Genomic DNA, 18346 nt, shown 5'->3' with positions numbered 1-18346 from the left:
TCATACTGCATACAACAGTATATGTGCAGTTCACCAAAGGCAAAAGGTCCAAGTCTGTGAGTCAGATTTCGACGTTTATCATGTATACCATGACATCTACGAAGCTGTACATGCAAGCCATGCAGCATTTGATAGACGGTTTAAAGCAATTGCCAGAGCCACGCTTTAAAAACTATCGAATCGACAACGAAAATTCGAATATTACCGACGTATCAAAGGTATTAGAATCTTTTGAAGACATTTCTGTCGAGAAAGTGGAACAATTATCCACCAATAACAACATAGTAGCACAAATCAAACAAGAATGTGAACGAATAAACCAGCAAAAAGAAGGTATGTCGGTTTTCGAGTCTGTGAAGTCCACCGTAGGACTGTCAAACTCCGACGAGGAGCTACAATCATCTTTATTCGACCTCTTGGGATTTGAAGAATTTGACTTGATCACCATGATCATGCAAAACAAGTCTGTTTTGCTGAAGGATGAGACGGAAAAAAACGGTGATTCCGCTTTCTTCACACCGGATCAACTAGCGAAACAACTTGCGGCAACCCAGCAACGAAACAAACTTGATAATGCTAACTTAAAGTTCAACAAGCATCGAAAATACCCACACGTTTTCAAAAATGCGGATCCTGGCGATTTGATTGCTATTACTGGCAAAAAACTTGCACTTCCAACGGGAACAACTCGAAATAGTTATGCAACTCATGAAGAAATCGTCATTCCATATCCAGACACAAAGTCCAACAAATGGATTTCTGATAGCGATTTGATTGTGGTGGAAAATCTTGATTTCTTGTGTAAGGGAACGTTCAACAACTATAAGACACTTAACAAGGTCCAGTCGTTGGTGTACCCTGTGGCATACAATACCAACGAAAACATGTTAGTTTGTGCTCCGACCGGTGCGGGAAAAACTGATATTGCTCTTTTGACAGTGTTACATACCATCAACCTGTTTGTAACCGAAAGTGTCGGCGACGAGGAAATTAACATTGACATTGACTATGATGAGTTTAAAATAGTTTACGTTGCTCCACTTAAAGCATTAGCAGCTGAAATCGTTGAAAAATTCAGCAGTAAATTAAAATGGCTCGGAATATCTGTCAAAGAATTGACTGGAGATATGCAACTTACCAGGGCAGAAATTATGACTACTCAGATCATTGTCACCACTCCAGAAAAGTGGGATGTGGTTACAAGAAAGCTGACTGGCGATAGCGAGCTTGTGTCCAAAGTGAAGTTGTTAATTATAGACGAAGTGCATTTGTTGCACGAAGACCGAGGATCTGTCATTGAATCTTTAGTTGCTCGTACCTTACGACAAGTGGAGAGCACGCAGTCTATGATACGTATAGTTGGTCTCTCTGCAACCTTACCCAATTACGTTGATGTTGCCGACTTTCTTGGTGTGAATCGTTCGGTTGGAATGTACTACTTTGACCAATCTTTCCGACCCATTCCCCTTCAGCAGCAATTGCTCGGTGTTAGAGGTAAAGCAGGTAGCATGACTTCTCGAGAAAACATAGACAAAGTATCCTATGATAAACTCGTGGAGTACATAGAACAGGGCTTACAGGTGATGGTATTTGTGCACTCGAGAAAAGATACAATTAAATCTGCCAGAGGATTCATTGCCCAAGCACAAAAATTCAACGAAACTTCACTCTTTGACTGCTCAGAATCGCCTAGTTATGAAAGATTTAAAAGGGATGTTGCAGGGAAGAACAGAAACAAAGATTCTCGTGAATTGTTTCAAAACGGATTTGGTATACATCATGCTGGAATGCTTAGATCAGACCGAAACCTAACAGAGAAAATGTTTGCTTCCGGTGCCATAAAGGTACTTTGCTGTACAGCAACATTAGCTTGGGGTGTTAATTTACCGGCTGCCGTAGTTATCGTCAAAGGTACTCAGGTTTATGATGCTAACAAGGGAGGTTTTGTCGATTTGGGGATCTCTGATGTCATTCAGATATTTGGAAGAGCAGGAAGACCTCAGTTCGAAAAGTTTGGTACAGGTATCTTATGCACCACAAGTGATCGACTTGACCATTACGTCTCATTAATTACCCAGCAGCATCCAATTGAGTCGAAGTTGGCATCTAAATTGATCGATAATTTGAATGCAGAGATATCTCTTGGCTCGGTGACCAATGTTCATGAAGGAGTTCAGTGGCTTGGGTACACTTATTTGATGGTCCGAATGCGTAAGAACCCATATTCCTATGGAATCGAATGGCGAGAATTGCAAGATGATCCTATGTTAACAACTAGGCGGCATACTATGATAGTGAATGCAGCAAGAAGACTTCATCAATTGCAAATGATTATTTTTGACGAGGACTCTGGTACTTTTATACCCAAGGATTTGGGAAGAATTGCATCTGACTTTTATCTACTTAACAACACTGTTGAAATATTCAATCAACTGTTGAGCCCTCGGGCTACCGAGGCAGATGTTCTAGCAATGATCAGTATGAGCAGTGAATTTGATGGCATCAAGTTTCGTCAAGAAGAAGCTAACGAGCTCAAAGCGCTTATGGAAAATGAAATTCCTTGCCAGATACCAGGAGACATTGATTCTGCTCCGGGGAAGACCAATATTTTGTTACAGGCGTTTGTGTCGCATGCGACCATCAAGGACTCTTCATTGATATCAGATTGCAACTATGTGGCTCAAAACTCTGCTAGAATTTGCAGAGCGTTGTTTCTTGTGGCTGTGAACAGAAGATGGGGAAGTCTTCTGAAAATCTTACTTTCGCTTTGCAAGTCGATAGATAGACGGATATGGGCATTCGACCATCCTATGGTACAGTTTGATCTTCCAACCTATCTTACGAAACTTGCGAGCAAAAGCACCTAGTATGGAAACTTTGAGAGATATGGAGGCGCCAGAACTTGGAGACTTGGTTCACAACAATAGAATGGGTAATGTTCTTTATTCTTTGGTTGGCAAGTTTCCATACTTGGAGATTGACGCTGAAATATTTCCCATAACCAGCAATGTCATGCGTATCCACGTAGACTTGTCTCCTGACTTTGTATGGGATGAAAGATACCATGGAAATGCCCAAATCTTTTGGGTGACAATTGAAGAATCTGACAAGTCGGAGATTCTTCACATTGAAAAATTCATCTTGAATAAGAAGCAGATGAGGAGCCCACATGAACTCAATTTCATGATTCCAGTTGGCGACCCAGCACCACCACAAATTGTTGTCAGGGTCCTTTCAGACTCATGGATTGGATCAGAGACAGTACACACCATTTCTTTCCAGCATTTGGTAAAACCTAACAACGAAACCGTGAGAACAAATTTATTACGGTTGCAACCGTTGCCTATATCGGCCTTGCATGATAGTCAAGTTGAAGCTATCTACGGGCTGAAGTTCAGGTACTTCAATCCAATGCAAACCATGACATTTCACTCTTTATATAACTCCAACTCGAGTGTTTTTGTTGGATCTCCTACTGGCTCTGGAAAAACTGTTGTTGCTGAGCTTGCTATTTGGCATGCCTTCAAGGAGTTCCCAGGGTCCAAAGTGGTTTATATTGCACCAATGAAAGCGTTGGTCCGCGAACGTGTGGACGACTGGAGAGCCAGAATTCAAGCTAACACAAAACACAAGTTGGTGGAATTAACTGGTGACTCTTTACCTGAAGCCAGAGAGGTTAGAGAGGCAGACATTATCATTACTACACCAGAAAAGTTTGACGGTATTTCCCGGTAACTGGCCAAACTCGTAAATTCGTTCCAAGAGGTTTCGCTAGTGATTATGGACGAAATTCATTTGTTGGCTAGTGATCGTGGTCCCATCTTGGAGATGATTGTGAGCAGAATGAACTACATTGCGTCGCATACCAAGCGTCCTATAAGACTATTGGGGATGTCCACTGCTGTTTCCAATGCAGTAGATATGGCTGGTTGGCTAGGTGTGAAGGAGGGATTGTTTAATTTCCCACAGTCTGTGCGTCCTGTTCCATTGCAAATGTACATTGATGGTTTCCCCGATAATTTGGCGTTTAGTCCTCTTATGAAGACTATGAACAAGCCCGCATTCATGGCTATCAAACAGCACTCTCCGAATAAGCCAGTTTTGATTTTCGTTGCTTCTCGTCGTCAAACAAGACTTACCGCTTTGGAGCTTATTCACTTGTGTGGAGCCGAGTCTGATCCACGTCGCTTTTTGAAGCTAAGCGATAGCGAGTTGCAAGAGATCTTGGAAGATGTTAAGGATGATACTCTCCGCATTGCTCTTCAATTTGGAATGGGACTTCATCATGCTGGATTGGTTGAATCCGATAGACAAATATCACACAGATTGTTTGAGTCAGGAAAGATTCAAATCTTGGTTGCAACTTCTACCTTGGCATGGGGTGTGAACTTGCCTGCTCATTTGGTGATCATCAAGGGAACTCAATTTTTCGATCCCAAAATCGAAGCATACAGAGATATGGATTTGACTGATATCTTGCAAATGATGGGGAGAGCTGGTAGACCAGCATTTGACACCAGTGGAACAGCAATTGTCTTTACCAAGGAATCGAAAAAAGTGTTTTACAAGCATTTCTTGAACATTGGATTCCCTGTCGAATCTTCGCTTCACAAAGTCTTGGACAACCATATTGGTGCTGAAATTTCTGCTGGCACTATTACCACCCGTCAAGAAGCTATGGACTTTCTCACATGGACATTTCTATACAGAAGAGCTCATAACAATCCTACTTATTATGGGATCGAAGATCAATCTCAAGCTGGTATAAGTGGGTTCTTGGGCAATTTGATCGATGAAACAATTGAAAACTTGAAAGAGTCAAAGTGTGTGATAACGAAGGGAGCAGATGAATTGGAGCCCACTGGGTTTTTGCACATCTCCTCTTACTATTATCTTTCTCACAAAACCATGCGTAACCTCGTCTCGAGAATTCATAAAGACACTTCTTTCCGTGAATGTCTCAGACTACTTTGTGAAGCGGTTGAGTATGATGAACTAGCCACTAGACACGGCGAAGAGTTGATAAACATGGAGATGTCTCAATCAATGAGATATTCTGGTGAAGATATGCAAAAAGAATTTATATGGGACCCCCATGTCAAAGCTTATTTACTCATTCAAGCATTTATGAGCAGAGTTGAGCTTCCTATTGCTGACTATTCGCAGGATACGATTTCTGTGCTTGACCAAGCACTTCGTATTCTCCAAGCATATATCGACGCAGCGGCTGAATTGGGGTACCTCGACTCGGTGTTGATGTTCATTAAGTTGATGCACTGTATCAAACAGAGATACTGGTACGACGATAACCCAGCCACGGCATTACCAGGACTCACATTGAACCAAGAATTTGGCAAGTATACGTTACAGGAATTGGGTAACATGAACAAGGGTAAACATGAGCAAATATGCCATAAATTCGATGTGAACCGCCAACGGTATCTTGACACATTTGGACAAGATAATAGGGAATGGAGTACAGAGGCCGTGAGGTCAGAGTTTTTGAAGATTGTCTCTCATCTTCCTACCGCCAATATGAACGTTTCATACCTGGAAGATTCGATCTTAACAGTTGAGCTCGAACATAATAATTTCCCATTGACGAAAGAGTTCAAAATGTACTGTCCACATTTCCCCAAAGCCCAAAGAGAGTCTTGGTTTGTTATAGTGGCTGACGAAAGTACCAGAGAATTGCTCTTGCTTAGCAGGGCAAGCCCCAAGATGGTTGGGCGTAAAGGAAAAATTACTTGTACGCTTGACATAGATGATGAAGTTGCCGGAAGGGACGTCACTGTGTTGTGTATTAATGATGCAATGGACATCCAATATTCCAAAAAGTATACGCTTAAATAGACTATGCATTATTCGAAGAAATCATCTTCCTCTTGTATCTTAGTTTCGGGAGCATCAATTTCTTGGTTATGGCCAGATTCAAAGTCGTGTTTGACATCCACCGACTTTCCTTCGAGTAAGTCATCAATAGAGAATGGAAGTGCCTTGTCGTCTACCAATTTTTCAACTTTTTTGCGGAGCTCACGACGACGACTTTCTGTCTTTTCCAAACCTTTCTTTGCATTTTCAGTGTCTGGGTTCTTTTCTGGCTGATGATTGGGATACAAAGAAATGTATTTTTCGGCTTTGGGAAAAAGAACCACGTATGCTACATCGATCTCGCAATGACGAACCACCTTACGGGCTTTTTTAATATCCTTACGTTCTCCAGTTTCCAGCACATTTTGCAACTCTTTGCGAGCCTGTTTGAGTTTGCGAAGCGCCTTTTTTCGTTCGAAAAAACGAACCATATGGTACTTTTTGGCGATTTTCTGCGTCTTGTGATCCTGCTGTTTGTTTGCTAATTCAACTTTTAACGCCTTGAGGGCACGTTCATTGTCAATTCTGATGTTCGCGGGGACGTTATCTTTTTTAAGCAATCTTTCAATGTCTCTTATCTTCTTCTTTATCTTTGCAGACCCGGAATTGTATATGTCCGCCAGTGCAGACCCCTGGCGACTAGGTACAGACTTTGGCATGATCAGAACAGTTCTTCAAAGTCTATATCTATAGACTGAATGCTCATCGCGATGCCCTCAATCCTGCACGATCGCCTCCACCAAAAGGTCGCTCAACGCAGTTTGCGACACAAGCTACGATGGGTATCTTGGAAAAAATAGCCCAAATTCAAGATGAACTCTCCAAAACCCAGAAAAACAAAGCCACAGAATACCATATAGGGCTCTTAAAAGGAAAGCTCGCTAGGTACAGACGAGAACTATTGGAGCCACCTGCAGGTGGTTCGTCGGGAGGAGGACAAGGTTTCGAAGTTGCCAAAGCTGGAGATGCTCGTGTATCACTTATTGGTTTTCCCTCGGTGGGAAAGTCATCGTTTTTGAACAAGGTCACCAATACAAAGTCAGAAGCTGCCAATTACGAATTTACGACGTTGACGTCGGTGGGAGGAATCTTGGAGTATAATGGAGCCGAAGTTCAAATTGTCGATCTTCCTGGTATTATCAAGCAGGCTTCGCAGGGTAAAGGACGTGGAAAACAAGTTATTGCCGTTTCACGGACTAGTGATTTGATTATGATGGTGCTTGATGCTACCAAGTCGCACGACCAACGACAGATTTTGGAAAACGAATTGGAACTGATGGGAATTCGTCTCAATAAAGAAAGACCCAACATTTCGTTAAAGTACAAGAAGACGGGAGGGATCAAACTCAATTCTATCAACCCTCCAAAGTATCTTGATGAAAAGGTGGTTGCAGGTCTTCTCAAGGACTACAAAGTGCACAACGCAGATGTGCTCATACGAGACGAAAACGTCACCATTGACGACTTTATCGACGTCATCAACGAACAGCATATCTCGTACATCAAATGCTTGTATGTCTACAACAAAATTGATGCTGTTTCGCTTGAAGAATGCGACCGGCTTGCTCGCGAACCAAACACCGTGGTGATGTCTTGCGAGTTGGATTTGGGTATCGAGGACCTTAAAGATGAGATATGGCGCCAGTTGGGACTCGTAAGGGTTTACACGAAACGCCGAGGCGTGGCGCCCAAATTCGATGAACCAGTAGTGGTTCGCAGCCACCCCACAGCTTTGGAAGTTTGTGACGCAATTCACCGGGATATGAAAAACCAGTTCAAATACGCACTTGTGTGGGGCTCCAGTGCCAAACATTCGCCGCAGAAATGTGGCCTTAACCACCCAATTCACGACGAAGATGTCGTTCAAATCGTCACTAAGTAGTGCACCCGCACACCACATCTGGATATTTTCATCCGGTATATACGCGTAATATATAATGGAAGATACCACCATACTCCCAGATATCGGTGAAAATGAAGTTTATGAGACGTCCGATGTCGACGAGCCAATTGATACTGACGAGAAGAACGAAGACAACTCAGATATAGGATGCGAACCTATTAGTATCACTGACTCCAGGGCAAACTTCGCACCAGAAATTCTCGAAGCAAGTTGGACCGTTGATTTTCTGGGTTCTGCCAATCAAAATGACCTCTATTCCTCTGGATATCGCGCATCGAATGTCAAGGAAACCCCCAGAATGCGTTTGGCCCGTATAGAGCGCGAATTGAGAGAAATAAAAGAGGACTTGAATGGAGAAGATAGCCAGAAATGCAATCTGTTACTTGAATATGTGACTAAAACTGACAAGCATGAGATGAATGGTCATTGGAACCACATAAACGAAGTGTTTGAGCATCACAAGCTTAACATGTCTACAGAAAATGATCAATCAAGTCATACATCGATTGACCACAGCCATATTTTGGCAGTCGAAGAAAAGATAACCCATTTGGAGAATGCAGTTGGAAGCGGGACCTTCAACCTCTCTGGTGTAATAGCAGACCTCAGAAGAAAGATCGAGATGGCTACATCGACTCTGTTCGAGCCACTAGAGGAAAATATCAAACAATTGAATGTCGATCTCGAACGATTGTTAGAGCAAAAGAAACAGCTAAATATTCTCACGGAAGATAGTTTTATCGCCAGCGACAACGATGTCAAAACCGAAGAGCTCTACGGTGCACTCCCAGAAATCAATCGCACGGCAGCAATGGTTCCTGGTATAATAACGAGACTCAAATCTCTTTCCACCGTCCACGCAGATATCGGTAACACTGTTTCGTTGTCTAATACTATTGACGATATGATACAAGATATGCAGAAAGAGATGCAAAAATGGAAATCATCGCTACAGGAAACCAACTCCAACTTAGAAAAGTATGAAAAAGTGTTTGAACAGAACAAGGACGATGTTCTCACCCAAATGAGCCGATGGGCTACTCTTTCGCCTACGACTGCCGTCCGCGACGCTCGCTGACACCTGCCGTTAGTACCCCCACAAAATGGGCATCGCACGCCCGCATGGCCATATATATAGTATCGGGGTCGGATTTGTTTCGAAAATTGCCAAAAATGTTACGTTCAAGAGCTATTTTGACTTCCAGGTTGTTGAAAAGTGCCGTAACAAAGCAAAGGTGTGCGGTAGCCGTGGCAATTAGTGCCAGATCAAAATCACAACTTGCGCATCCTCGTATTCCTCCAGTGAAGAACGAGCCTGTTAAAGATTTTGGCTTTAATGATCAGAAAGATTGGGACTTGTTGCGTGCTTCCATTACAAAGCTCACCGACAGTGGACCCTTGGACATCCCTGTGGTGATCAACGGGAAGAGAATCCACAATAATGATGTGTTACCCCAAGTGAACCCTGCAAAGCACAGTCAAGTTTTGGCTAAAGTATCCCAGGCATCTCCTGACGATGTAGCATCTGCTGTTGAAGCCGCAAAAGCTGCCAAACAAAAGTGGGCTGCTATGCCTTGGACAGATAGAGCTGCTATTTTCTTGAAGGCTGCTGATTTGATTTCAACCAAGTACCGTCACGATATGTTGGCAGCCACAATGTTGGGACAGGGAAAGAATGTTTTTCAAGCTGAGATTGATGCGGTAGCTGAACTCATTGACTTTTTTAAGTTTAACGTCAAATATGCTGAGGAATTGTACCACCAACAACCTGTTGAATCCGCTCCTGGTGTATGGAACCGGAGTGAATACCGTCCATTAGAAGGTTTTGTGTACGCAGTTACTCCATTCAACTTCACTGCTATTGCTGGTAACTTGGTGGGGGCTCCAGCATTGATGGGAAACACAGTTGTATGGAAGCCATCAGCAACTGCAGCATTATCCAACTATCTTCTTTTGACTATATTGGAAGAAGCTGGACTTCCTGCTGGTGTGATCAATTTCGTTCCAGGAGAGCCAAATCAAGTAACGGAATCGGTTTTGTCAGACAGGGAATTTTCTGCTTTGCACTTTACTGGATCTACAGATGTTTTCAAGAGTTTATACTCCAAGATTGCCCAAAACCTTGATAATTACCGTGATTATCCAAGAATTGTTGGAGAGACTGGTGGAAAGAACTTCCACTTGATTCACCCATCTGCTTCAATGGACCATGCTGTTCTCTCTAGTTTGCGTGGAGCTTTTGAATTCCAAGGCCAAAAGTGTTCTGCATTGTCTCGTCTATACGTCCCCGAGTCAATGTGGCCCGAATTTAAAGAAAAGTTGGTTGCTGCCATGGGCAGTATTACTCAAGGTAACTGCAGTGATACCGCAGCATTGAACTCATTCATGGGACCAGTGATTCATGAGCAATCTTTCAACAAGTTATCGGGAGCCATAGATCAAGCCAAGTCAGATTCTGAGCTTGAAATCATTGCTGGAGGCATTTATGATAAGAGCGCTGGATTCTTTGTGCTGCCCACATTGATTGAGACCAAAAACCCAAACCATGAGTTCATGACAAAAGAATTCTTCGGACCGCTCTTGACGGCCTATGTGTACCCTGATGCCGAATATAGCGAAATCATGGACACTATCGACCAGGGCACCAAATATGGATTGACTGGAGCAATTTTTGCAACCGACCGCGAAGCTGTCAAACTTGCTGAAGAAAAATTACGCTATTCTGCCGGTAACTTCTACATCAATGACAAGTGTACGGGAGCTGTGGTTGGCCAGCAATGGTTTGGAGGTGCTAGAATGTCCGGAACAAACGACAAGGCGGGTTCAGCAAACATCTTGACGAGATTCGTTTCGGTAAGAAACATCAAGGAGAACTTTTACGAGTTGACTGATTTCAAGTATCCATCTAATTATCATTAATATATTCATATATTTCATCGTTTGTAATAGCCATACTGCTGAGGAGGACCCCCATACCCTCCATAACCGGGACCCGGACCCGGACCCGGACCCGGACCAGGACCAGGAATTGGCCCCGGACCAGGCATTGGCATAGGCCCCGGGCCCACACCATGTATTATACGGCCCAACCCCAGACATACAGGACACAATTCTTCGTCCAAAAACACCATAACTCTTCCAGATCCGCGGCATCGACCGCATAGAATTCCGCCTATACGAGGATCTCCTGGCTGGACTTGCATGGGAGCACCTGGAGGAGCACCTGGAAACCCACCAGGAGCAACTATAGAGGTACTGGTGGTGGTTCCGAAAAGTAAGTCGAGTGGATTTGAGTACACTGACATTGCGGGAAAATGATTGCGAGCGCTAAATCTTTCCCAGCAGTCTTTGCACGAGAGACCATTTTTGCGTTTATAACCAGTATTATGGCACTTGTCACAGATGAAATTTCTTGGATATTTGAATGGAAGTTGAGGATTGGGATTATATGCATTGGTTCGGAGATAGAACCTGTCCCAACAGTCATGACAAACCTTTCCATTTTTCAATTTAAAACCTGTATTTTTACACTTTCTGCAAAAATGGTTGGGCGGGTAGTCAAATGGGAGCAGATTGTTGTTGTTGTAATTTGAAGTCGATGTCAGCGACAGTGCATGCAGCAGCAGCGGCTGCAGTTGATACAGCGATTGCAGATGCCGACCTGCAGGAGGAGCAGCCAGTGGACGCGGGGGCGGCCGTGGTACAGGTCTTTCTGTGCCGCTAGACGCATGCAGCCCAATAGCCTCGTCGTAACTGGGAGGAAGGTCCGACGCTTTGGTCATGGAGTATGACGTACGATCTAATATACAATTTGCATCCCGCACACCGGGATGCAGGTATGGCACCCACACACCGGCTGCTGCACACGAGCAACACGAAACCGCGCAGCCACCGCCGCGTTGTTTAATGATCTGGCTTTCTGATAGACAAAGTATGCATCGATTTTAGCCGTGCATTTGGCGCACCACTAACGCAGAATTCGGAGTCGGGTTTACCGCAGGGGGCCTCGGGCTCTTTTTGGTCGGCATAATGGCGTTTTTTGACGCTGCGCTTTTGGCAATGGGAAATATTCTCTTTGTTATCGGACTCATTTTAATTATTGGACCGCAACGTACCATAGCATTTTTCTCGCGTCCTACCAAGATCAGAGGAACTGTATGCTTCTGTGTTGGCATATTGTTAATTTTGATGAAATGGTCATTTATAGGATTCATTGTGGAATCAGTGGGGATATTGGGACTTTTTGGTGATTTTTTCGGTACCATAATCCAATTTTTAAGGTCAGTACCATATATTGGTGACTTCTTGAGCCATCCGGCTATAGCTCCAACCATTGATAGACTTGCGGGTATCAATACGTTGCCAGTATAGACAAAGAGCATATGCATTAATAGTATTTATAACCTAGCTTTGGCAATTGCAAACAATACGACATCTACATGGCGGAGCGCCACCAAGAGGTCGAGCTGAGGCAAGTCGCTGGTGCCGTTCATGCGAATATTTGTGTGCTGTAGTAATTTATCGTGGGTGAATTTGGTGGTGGTATGAGGTTGAGATTCTGTCCAAAGTCTATTGATGGCTCGAAAGTGGGGTAGCCAAAGTATTGCCAGCGGCAGCCCTATAGCAGGAACCAGCTCCAACTGGCAGAGACTCGAGTAAACGACAAGATCCATCGAGGGAAAATTCGTCAAAGTTTTACCAAAGTCAATTACCACTATCTGCTGCGGATGGTGAAAAATGCAAATCTCCTTCACTACATCATCCACAGTAACGCCACGCGAAGGCGACATGAACGCCACGCGATTAGAACCACTTAGACCTGTTCGAAGAGACTCCATGAGTAGTATAGGATGATAGATATAGCCCAATATATTGGTGCTTTTGGCTGTGGTAGTGTGTACTTTTAGTAGCGGACGAACCGGTAAATCAGGGTACAATGGCTGTGAATGGCTCATATTGGCCAGACTTATAGGAATAATCTGTAATTGACTTGCCAAAGTATTTAATATCTTGTTTACAGCATGGTGATGAAATGACTGTGATCCAATGGTTGAAATTCCACACCAAGGTAAATTCTTGAATAATGAAGGATGATGCTCAATGATCTTTATAGTGACGGACGAAGTCCTCCCAACATTACTGGTCAATATAGCATGGGCTGACAAGTACGAAACCAAGCTACACGGATGCGATAGTATGATGATCATCGAGCGCAGTTTGAAATATTTTGGTATCAAGTGCACGGCGGGAAAACCTCCAACCAAGTCCGAGATAGTTTAGTGGCTAGAATTACCGCTTGTCGCGTGGTAGACCGGGGTTCAATTCCCCGTCTCGGAGCATTTCCTGCGCAAATGGTTTAGTGGTAAAATCCATCGTTGCCATCGATGGGCCCCCGGTTCGATTCCGGGTTTGCGCATACTTTTTTGATTCATTACTTTTTTTCTTTACATGTCTCGACGGAACGAGATCAAGCAAAAGCAAGCTATCCAGGCCCAGATCCAGCTTGCTTTTTCCAATTCAGAGAAAAAAGCAGCCTCGTGGCTTGCTCCTCTGACAAAAAACACCGAGCTGAATTCAAGCTATTTGGATCTTCCTATAGTACCTCCTGGTGCTGGTCTCTCCAGCTTAGAAGATTCACCAGGAAACATCCGGGACTTTATAGAGAGCGACACCACAAAGCCAGACAAGTGGCGCCCATCAAAACCTCACCAACAAACCAAGGCTATGGCAGCACTCACCAACAAGATGAGAAGTGAAAAAAGAGATAAGATTCACAAACGACTAAGTACGAAACCAGCTAAACCAGTCAAGAGGGAAGATAGCGACAGTGAGAGCGACGAAGATAGAAAGATCAGGAGTTCACGACTGGTGAAGAAATCTAACAAAAGCAAGCGTCCGTTCTGAAAAGTGCTAAGTAAGGATGATAGTGTCAGACAGTACCAGAAACATTCAATCATTTTAATTATTAATGAAAGTAACTTCATAATATACCATGTGAATTTAACATAATGAAACTTATAAAATAACCTTTAGCGAATTTTAACATCAAATGAGAAGTACATTAATGAAATGAGAGAAAAAACATAATGAGAATCTAACTAGTAAACTTTATACCTAAACAAAATTGAGATATATCTTGCATCTCTTCTTCTCTTCCAAACCAACATTTATTCATCAGACATTGTATAATACATTCTATATCGTAAACGTAACTACTGGTCTACCCGTTGTCTCCTATAGTTCTGTTCCTCACTGCTGACACTGCCGGTGCTGCTATTCTCTTCACTTTCGTTGATTATGGAATTGATATCCGATAATCGAGAACTTGGGGGTGGTTTGTCAACCAAAAGCGATGTGATCGACACCCGCGAGCGCTGGTCTTTGACATCGATATGTCCATAGGAGTAGCGAGAAAGCGGTGACAGTGTGTGAGATCGTACCTTCTGGTACCCGTGAGAATGTGTAGCTTGCAAAGATGATGTTCGTGGATGTGGTGATTGTATGGCGGGCCGCTTGTATACTTTGTTAGGGAAAGTTGCCGGTGGAGTAAGGCTTCGTACAAGATTGGGGCGAGTGGTGGTTGGTGGATGGTCAGGAATTTCATCTATGGCATCTGGTGATACTTCTACCTGTTTTGCAGTTGATCGTGGGTGGTCTTCAGGAATTTCATGAGGCCCGATCAGAATGCTTGCTTTCGTAGATTCTCCACCGACGTAAGAAATGGATCCAAACGATGAGTTTCTTGGAAACGAGGAATCCGACGATATGGAAGACGACGCTGAAAAGATTGAATTGTATGAAGACTGCGAATCGATCGAGTTTTTCTGCAGGGAGGCCAACGGGTTGGAGTGGAGCTCGACGAGCGACGGACGAAGTCGGTCAAGGAGTGTTATCGGCAGCAGTTTGTTAGAGGATTCATTGCTTAAGCTGGAAGGAACACTGCGCGACACCAAATCGCCTGGACCGGGCGAGCTGTTCCTAGAAGAAGAGAATGAAGCGAGCGAGGATGGAGGTGGAAGTTTGATGCGACCGGGAGTGGATTGTGAGTTTGGATGTGACCTCAGGTGGGGAGGCATAGGACCAGAAAGTGAACTTGGAAGTGACCTTGATTGAGTTCCCATAACAGGCACAAAAGTGCCTGAAGGAGTAACTGGGCGTTGAATTTGATATTCATTCATCGTTTGATGTTGCTGGTGCTGTACGTCCACTAGATGATGCTTAGCGTGAGTCCCTGAAGCTCCAGAGGTAGCCAATGGGTCATATAAGAGAGATGATTTTCTGCGACGAGGCTCATCATCTTTGGGGTCCCAAATCCGCCTGAATTGAAGATTTGGAGCGTATGGCTGGACATATTGTGTTCTTTCTTCACCATCTTCTGGTTGAGGAGTACCTTCACGCTGACCATAAACATGGACAGGAGGCTGCTGCATTGATCCCACAGTGGGAAGTACATAGTATGGGTATCCAACAGGCTGGGGTTGAGGATGTTGCTGAGGATGTTGAGTTAATTGCAGTTGTGGTTGTTGAATATATTGGTGTGGATGGGAAGATGGAGGAGGGTGGGGAAATTGATGGTAGCCGTCATAAGTAGGAGACGGGGTGGATGTGGGTATCAAATAGTTGGATTCATGGTCCGAAAAGTTGCTTCGCGAACTGTTAGACGAAGACCTACGTTTGATGTAAAGCAAAGAGCTTTCATCATTTTTGCGAAATTTGCCGCTAGAATGTTTAAATTCCCAGATTGGTGGTTGTGAATCATCATCATCTTGTTTATGGGCGTGAGGATCAGACACTTTGTGGAATCCATACATATGAAGTTGTCGAACGAATGACGCCACATTGCCATGTTTAAAATAACGAGTTAATACCGAAGCAAATTCTTTCCCCGGAAATAAGGCAAAAGTATTGCTATCTTCGCCTCCCGTCCACCATATCAACTGCGAAAGACTCTTATCATTCAACATCGAGTATAATTTGTGCACAAATGCATTTTTTTTCACCGGAGGGTCGGCTCGTTTGCTCATGACGGATATTGCTGGCAAACTAATGGAAATGGCGCAGTTGGCCCGGATGGGCTATAAGGAATGTAGTGGCACAGGCAAGTGTCTATATGCCGAGAAGATATCGTGAGATGTACAATAGACCGTTAGCGGCTCTGTGATGCTCTAATGACGAACTTTGTTTGATATGAAAACCTGCCACTATGACGTTTATCGTTTGCAGGAGAAAAAAAAATCGTTCGCGGCACTTTATGCAGTATGCAATACTTCATGCGAGACCTGCATGCGGCTCAAGCTGCATGCACAATTGACTTAAACGGTGCGATGTCGGGGAATTGAAAGTTGGCCGAGTTCGCCTCAATTATCCTTGGCGGGGAGAATTAAAAAACAAGCAAATAAATAAGAGATGGTTCATACCGGGGTGGGCGAAGTATAATCTACAATACCTTAACCTACATCTAGAAAAAGTTCGAACTTTATTCAAACCTTATTCACGAGGCGGAGTTTTACCCAATGACAAAAATGTTCATGTTGCTCGTGTTTTCATAACCAGTTTAGGTGGGGTTTCTAAAGTTTTGAGTTTGACGCTGATACATCTTGAATTTCAATTATAATTTTTTTTTTTTCTTGCAGTTTCGATGCACCAATTTACGCATGATATTAGCTGTTATCGGAACTGAGAATATCGAGAAACTCCGCATTCAAATTTCAAGGCTACACCTAAATCCTTACTCGGGGATAAAAATACTCTCGGGCCGCCCGATGCTGCACGGTCCCGTACATATGTCGTAAACTTGCAAGCCCCTGAAATTACCCACCGCGCATGGTCCTTATAATAGACGGAATGCGCTCTGGTGAATTTCCTTAGCGGCTCTAACGTGATTGGGCATCGCAACAAAAATTGAGTTTTTTTTCGGCCACGATGTGACTAGATTTGACGTCACTAATGCTGCACATTGGGCGTTATTATTGTGCATTGCGTCAAGGTGCATCATGCAATATGCGGGACAAACTGCGCATGAGGAGATCTCTTTGCTAACAAATCTGGAGACGCCATGGTAGGAATGATCTTAAAACCCGCAAAAGAATGTTCGATTTGTCATTGAAGGATTCTATCATGCTTTGAGCCTTTTGGTGAGTTGAAAACTTATTGCGGGGTTTTACCTTATCGCCGCAGCAATTTTTATTCTCCTATTTCGCTCGCGCGGTTGATTTTCGTTCGCTTCTGGACAATTTCGCCAACGTTTTATGGTAATAGATCTGGTTAGCAATTTCGTAGACTTTTCATTGTACTGCAATAAATCGGATCCATTGTAATTCGCTTAGTTGCTATGGTTGCTACATTTATGACGTCTTGGTACTGACCTGCCAATGCTCGCTAATTTTTGGTAAAAAAACTCGAGATTATGAGCCGAAGGTGATATTAGTAATGGAAGAAGACAAGTTAAATACGATAAAGAAAAACCTGAAAAGTCAAAGCAATTTATTTCTGCAGTCATCTACTCTATTCTACAGTCACATCATTCTTTTTAGTCGTCACCGTTAATCGCGCCGTTGGTTTTTCTACATAACCAGTGCATTAACCTCGCGACAATTCTTCGATACTATTCTCGGTAAATGTTGCTTCCTTGCTGATTTTCGTTCGCGACTGGACAATCGCAATTCTGCGCCGCGCATCACACGCCTTGATTCTAGCAGATAACTGAAAAGTCATACGATGGCCACGGCTACATGATTCTAACGAAGTCAGGTTAGAGTTTAGAAACGTGTTGGGTGCACTGAACCATGCAAAGGTTCTAAAAGTTATGATACTTACATTTACGAAGCCATTGCAACAAATAGAAGCAGTTTCCAAGCCACGGCAACGGCGCTAGAATTTGGTTGCTTCAAGTACAGTGGTAATTCGAGCAAATTATGAGCTAAAGTAGAAGTTCCGATCTATTTTTAATAATCTTTACGCGTATTGCAGCGCCAATGAGCCAAAATAAAGTCCAGATCGACCTCCCACACCTCATTAAATGCTTATATTTGCACTTTCCGCCATCCCAGTCTTTTGATATTATATGATATGAAAGCTTAAAAGTGTAGCTTTAAAAGGAATCACTGTTGATTGCTCGGGGTTATTCCACAGCACTGAACCAGTACTACTTATCATTCTCAAGCGGGTCACATTCTTAATTTCATAAACTTTTTAAGTTGTCTTGAACTTCGCGCTCACATATCTGTGTTCAGGTATCTCTCAACTCAATCCCCTACGAAGACAATGTTGAAAATAAACAACACTACTTAACTCAATTGACCAGTCGTATATGCAATTTGACAGTCGCTTAGCGGTAAATCACTAAAGTTGGATTTTGAGTTGACGAGCAAGAAATGGCAACTATAAGCGATAACGTTCGTGTGGAGCTAAAGTTTAAGAATGTGACACTGAAAAGCTTTAAAAGTGACCTACCCGAAATTCCAATCATAAGTTAGTATTTCCATGGTATGGAAGCTTCTTGTCAGCTCTCCTACTAAGCCTCTTCTTGTGCATATTTGACAGGAGCCGCACCGATTGGCCCAGAAGCATTCC

The 18346-nt window shown here is 43.4% G+C and overlaps 11 protein-coding genes and 2 non-coding genes across 13 annotated transcripts; 9 read left to right on the top strand and 4 right to left on the bottom strand. All coding sequences in view use genetic code 12, as the record gives it.

Moving 5' to 3' along the window:
• Positions 1-80: 80 nt before the first annotated feature.
• Positions 81-2867, top strand: PGUG_03037 (uncharacterized protein; the record flags this gene model as incomplete). Its single annotated transcript, XM_001485258.1, has 1 exon — positions 81-2867. One exon carries the CDS (start codon positions 81-83, stop codon positions 2865-2867), a length of 2787 nt encoding a protein of 928 aa, XP_001485308.2.
• A 1-nt stretch (position 2868) lies between these two features.
• On the top strand, positions 2869-3735 carry PGUG_03036 (uncharacterized protein; the record flags this gene model as incomplete). The annotated part of the gene is made up of 1 exon (XM_001485257.1): positions 2869-3735. One exon carries the CDS (start codon positions 2869-2871, stop codon positions 3733-3735), a length of 867 nt encoding a protein of 288 aa, XP_001485307.2.
• Positions 3736-3780: 45 nt separating this feature from the next.
• Positions 3781-5853, top strand: PGUG_03035 (uncharacterized protein; the record flags this gene model as incomplete). Its single annotated transcript, XM_001485256.1, has 1 exon — positions 3781-5853. One exon carries the CDS (start codon positions 3781-3783, stop codon positions 5851-5853), a length of 2073 nt encoding a protein of 690 aa, XP_001485306.2.
• Positions 5854-5861: 8 nt separating this feature from the next.
• On the bottom strand, positions 5862-6530 carry PGUG_03034 (uncharacterized protein; the record flags this gene model as incomplete). The annotated part of the gene is made up of 1 exon (XM_001485255.1): positions 5862-6530. The coding sequence occupies one exon, from the start codon at positions 6528-6530 to the stop codon at positions 5862-5864; it is 669 nt and encodes a 222-aa protein (XP_001485305.2).
• A 119-nt stretch (positions 6531-6649) lies between these two features.
• On the top strand, positions 6650-7753 carry PGUG_03033 (uncharacterized protein; the record flags this gene model as incomplete). The annotated part of the gene is made up of 1 exon (XM_001485254.1): positions 6650-7753. One exon carries the CDS (start codon positions 6650-6652, stop codon positions 7751-7753), a length of 1104 nt encoding a protein of 367 aa, XP_001485304.2.
• Positions 7754-8806: 1053 nt separating this feature from the next.
• Positions 8807-10693, top strand: PUT2 (1-pyrroline-5-carboxylate dehydrogenase; the record flags this gene model as incomplete). Its single annotated transcript, XM_001485253.1, has 1 exon — positions 8807-10693. One exon carries the CDS (start codon positions 8807-8809, stop codon positions 10691-10693), a length of 1887 nt encoding a protein of 628 aa, XP_001485303.2.
• A 14-nt stretch (positions 10694-10707) lies between these two features.
• On the bottom strand, positions 10708-11556 carry PGUG_03031 (uncharacterized protein; the record flags this gene model as incomplete). Its single annotated transcript, XM_001485252.1, has 1 exon — positions 10708-11556. One exon carries the CDS (start codon positions 11554-11556, stop codon positions 10708-10710), a length of 849 nt encoding a protein of 282 aa, XP_001485302.2.
• A 247-nt stretch (positions 11557-11803) lies between these two features.
• On the top strand, positions 11804-12145 carry PGUG_03030 (uncharacterized protein; the record flags this gene model as incomplete). The annotated part of the gene is made up of 1 exon (XM_001485251.1): positions 11804-12145. One exon carries the CDS (start codon positions 11804-11806, stop codon positions 12143-12145), a length of 342 nt encoding a protein of 113 aa, XP_001485301.1.
• Positions 12146-12171: 26 nt separating this feature from the next.
• Positions 12172-12981, bottom strand: PGUG_03029 (uncharacterized protein; the record flags this gene model as incomplete). The annotated part of the gene is made up of 1 exon (XM_001485250.1): positions 12172-12981. One exon carries the CDS (start codon positions 12979-12981, stop codon positions 12172-12174), a length of 810 nt encoding a protein of 269 aa, XP_001485300.2.
• Positions 12982-13039: 58 nt separating this feature from the next.
• PGUG_05929 lies at positions 13040-13111 on the top strand. Its single transcript has one exon. It is a non-coding gene; the product is annotated as a tRNA-Asp (tRNA).
• Positions 13112-13119: 8 nt separating this feature from the next.
• On the top strand, positions 13120-13190 carry PGUG_05930. Its single transcript has one exon. It is a non-coding gene; the product is annotated as a tRNA-Gly (tRNA).
• A 32-nt stretch (positions 13191-13222) lies between these two features.
• On the top strand, positions 13223-13678 carry PGUG_03028 (uncharacterized protein; the record flags this gene model as incomplete). The annotated part of the gene is made up of 1 exon (XM_001485249.1): positions 13223-13678. The coding sequence occupies one exon, from the start codon at positions 13223-13225 to the stop codon at positions 13676-13678; it is 456 nt and encodes a 151-aa protein (XP_001485299.2).
• Positions 13679-13986: 308 nt separating this feature from the next.
• On the bottom strand, positions 13987-15798 carry SFL2 (Sfl2p; the record flags this gene model as incomplete). The annotated part of the gene is made up of 1 exon (XM_001485248.1): positions 13987-15798. The coding sequence occupies one exon, from the start codon at positions 15796-15798 to the stop codon at positions 13987-13989; it is 1812 nt and encodes a 603-aa protein (XP_001485298.2).
• Between the last annotated feature and the right edge of the window lie 2548 nt (positions 15799-18346).

The sequence above is a fragment of the Meyerozyma guilliermondii genome, genomic scaffold (assembly GCF_000149425.1).
Source record: "Meyerozyma guilliermondii ATCC 6260 scaffold_3 genomic scaffold, whole genome shotgun sequence".
NCBI lineage: Eukaryota > Fungi > Ascomycota > Pichiomycetes > Serinales > Debaryomycetaceae > Meyerozyma > Meyerozyma guilliermondii.
This window is presented reverse-complemented; position numbering and strand designations above follow the sequence as displayed.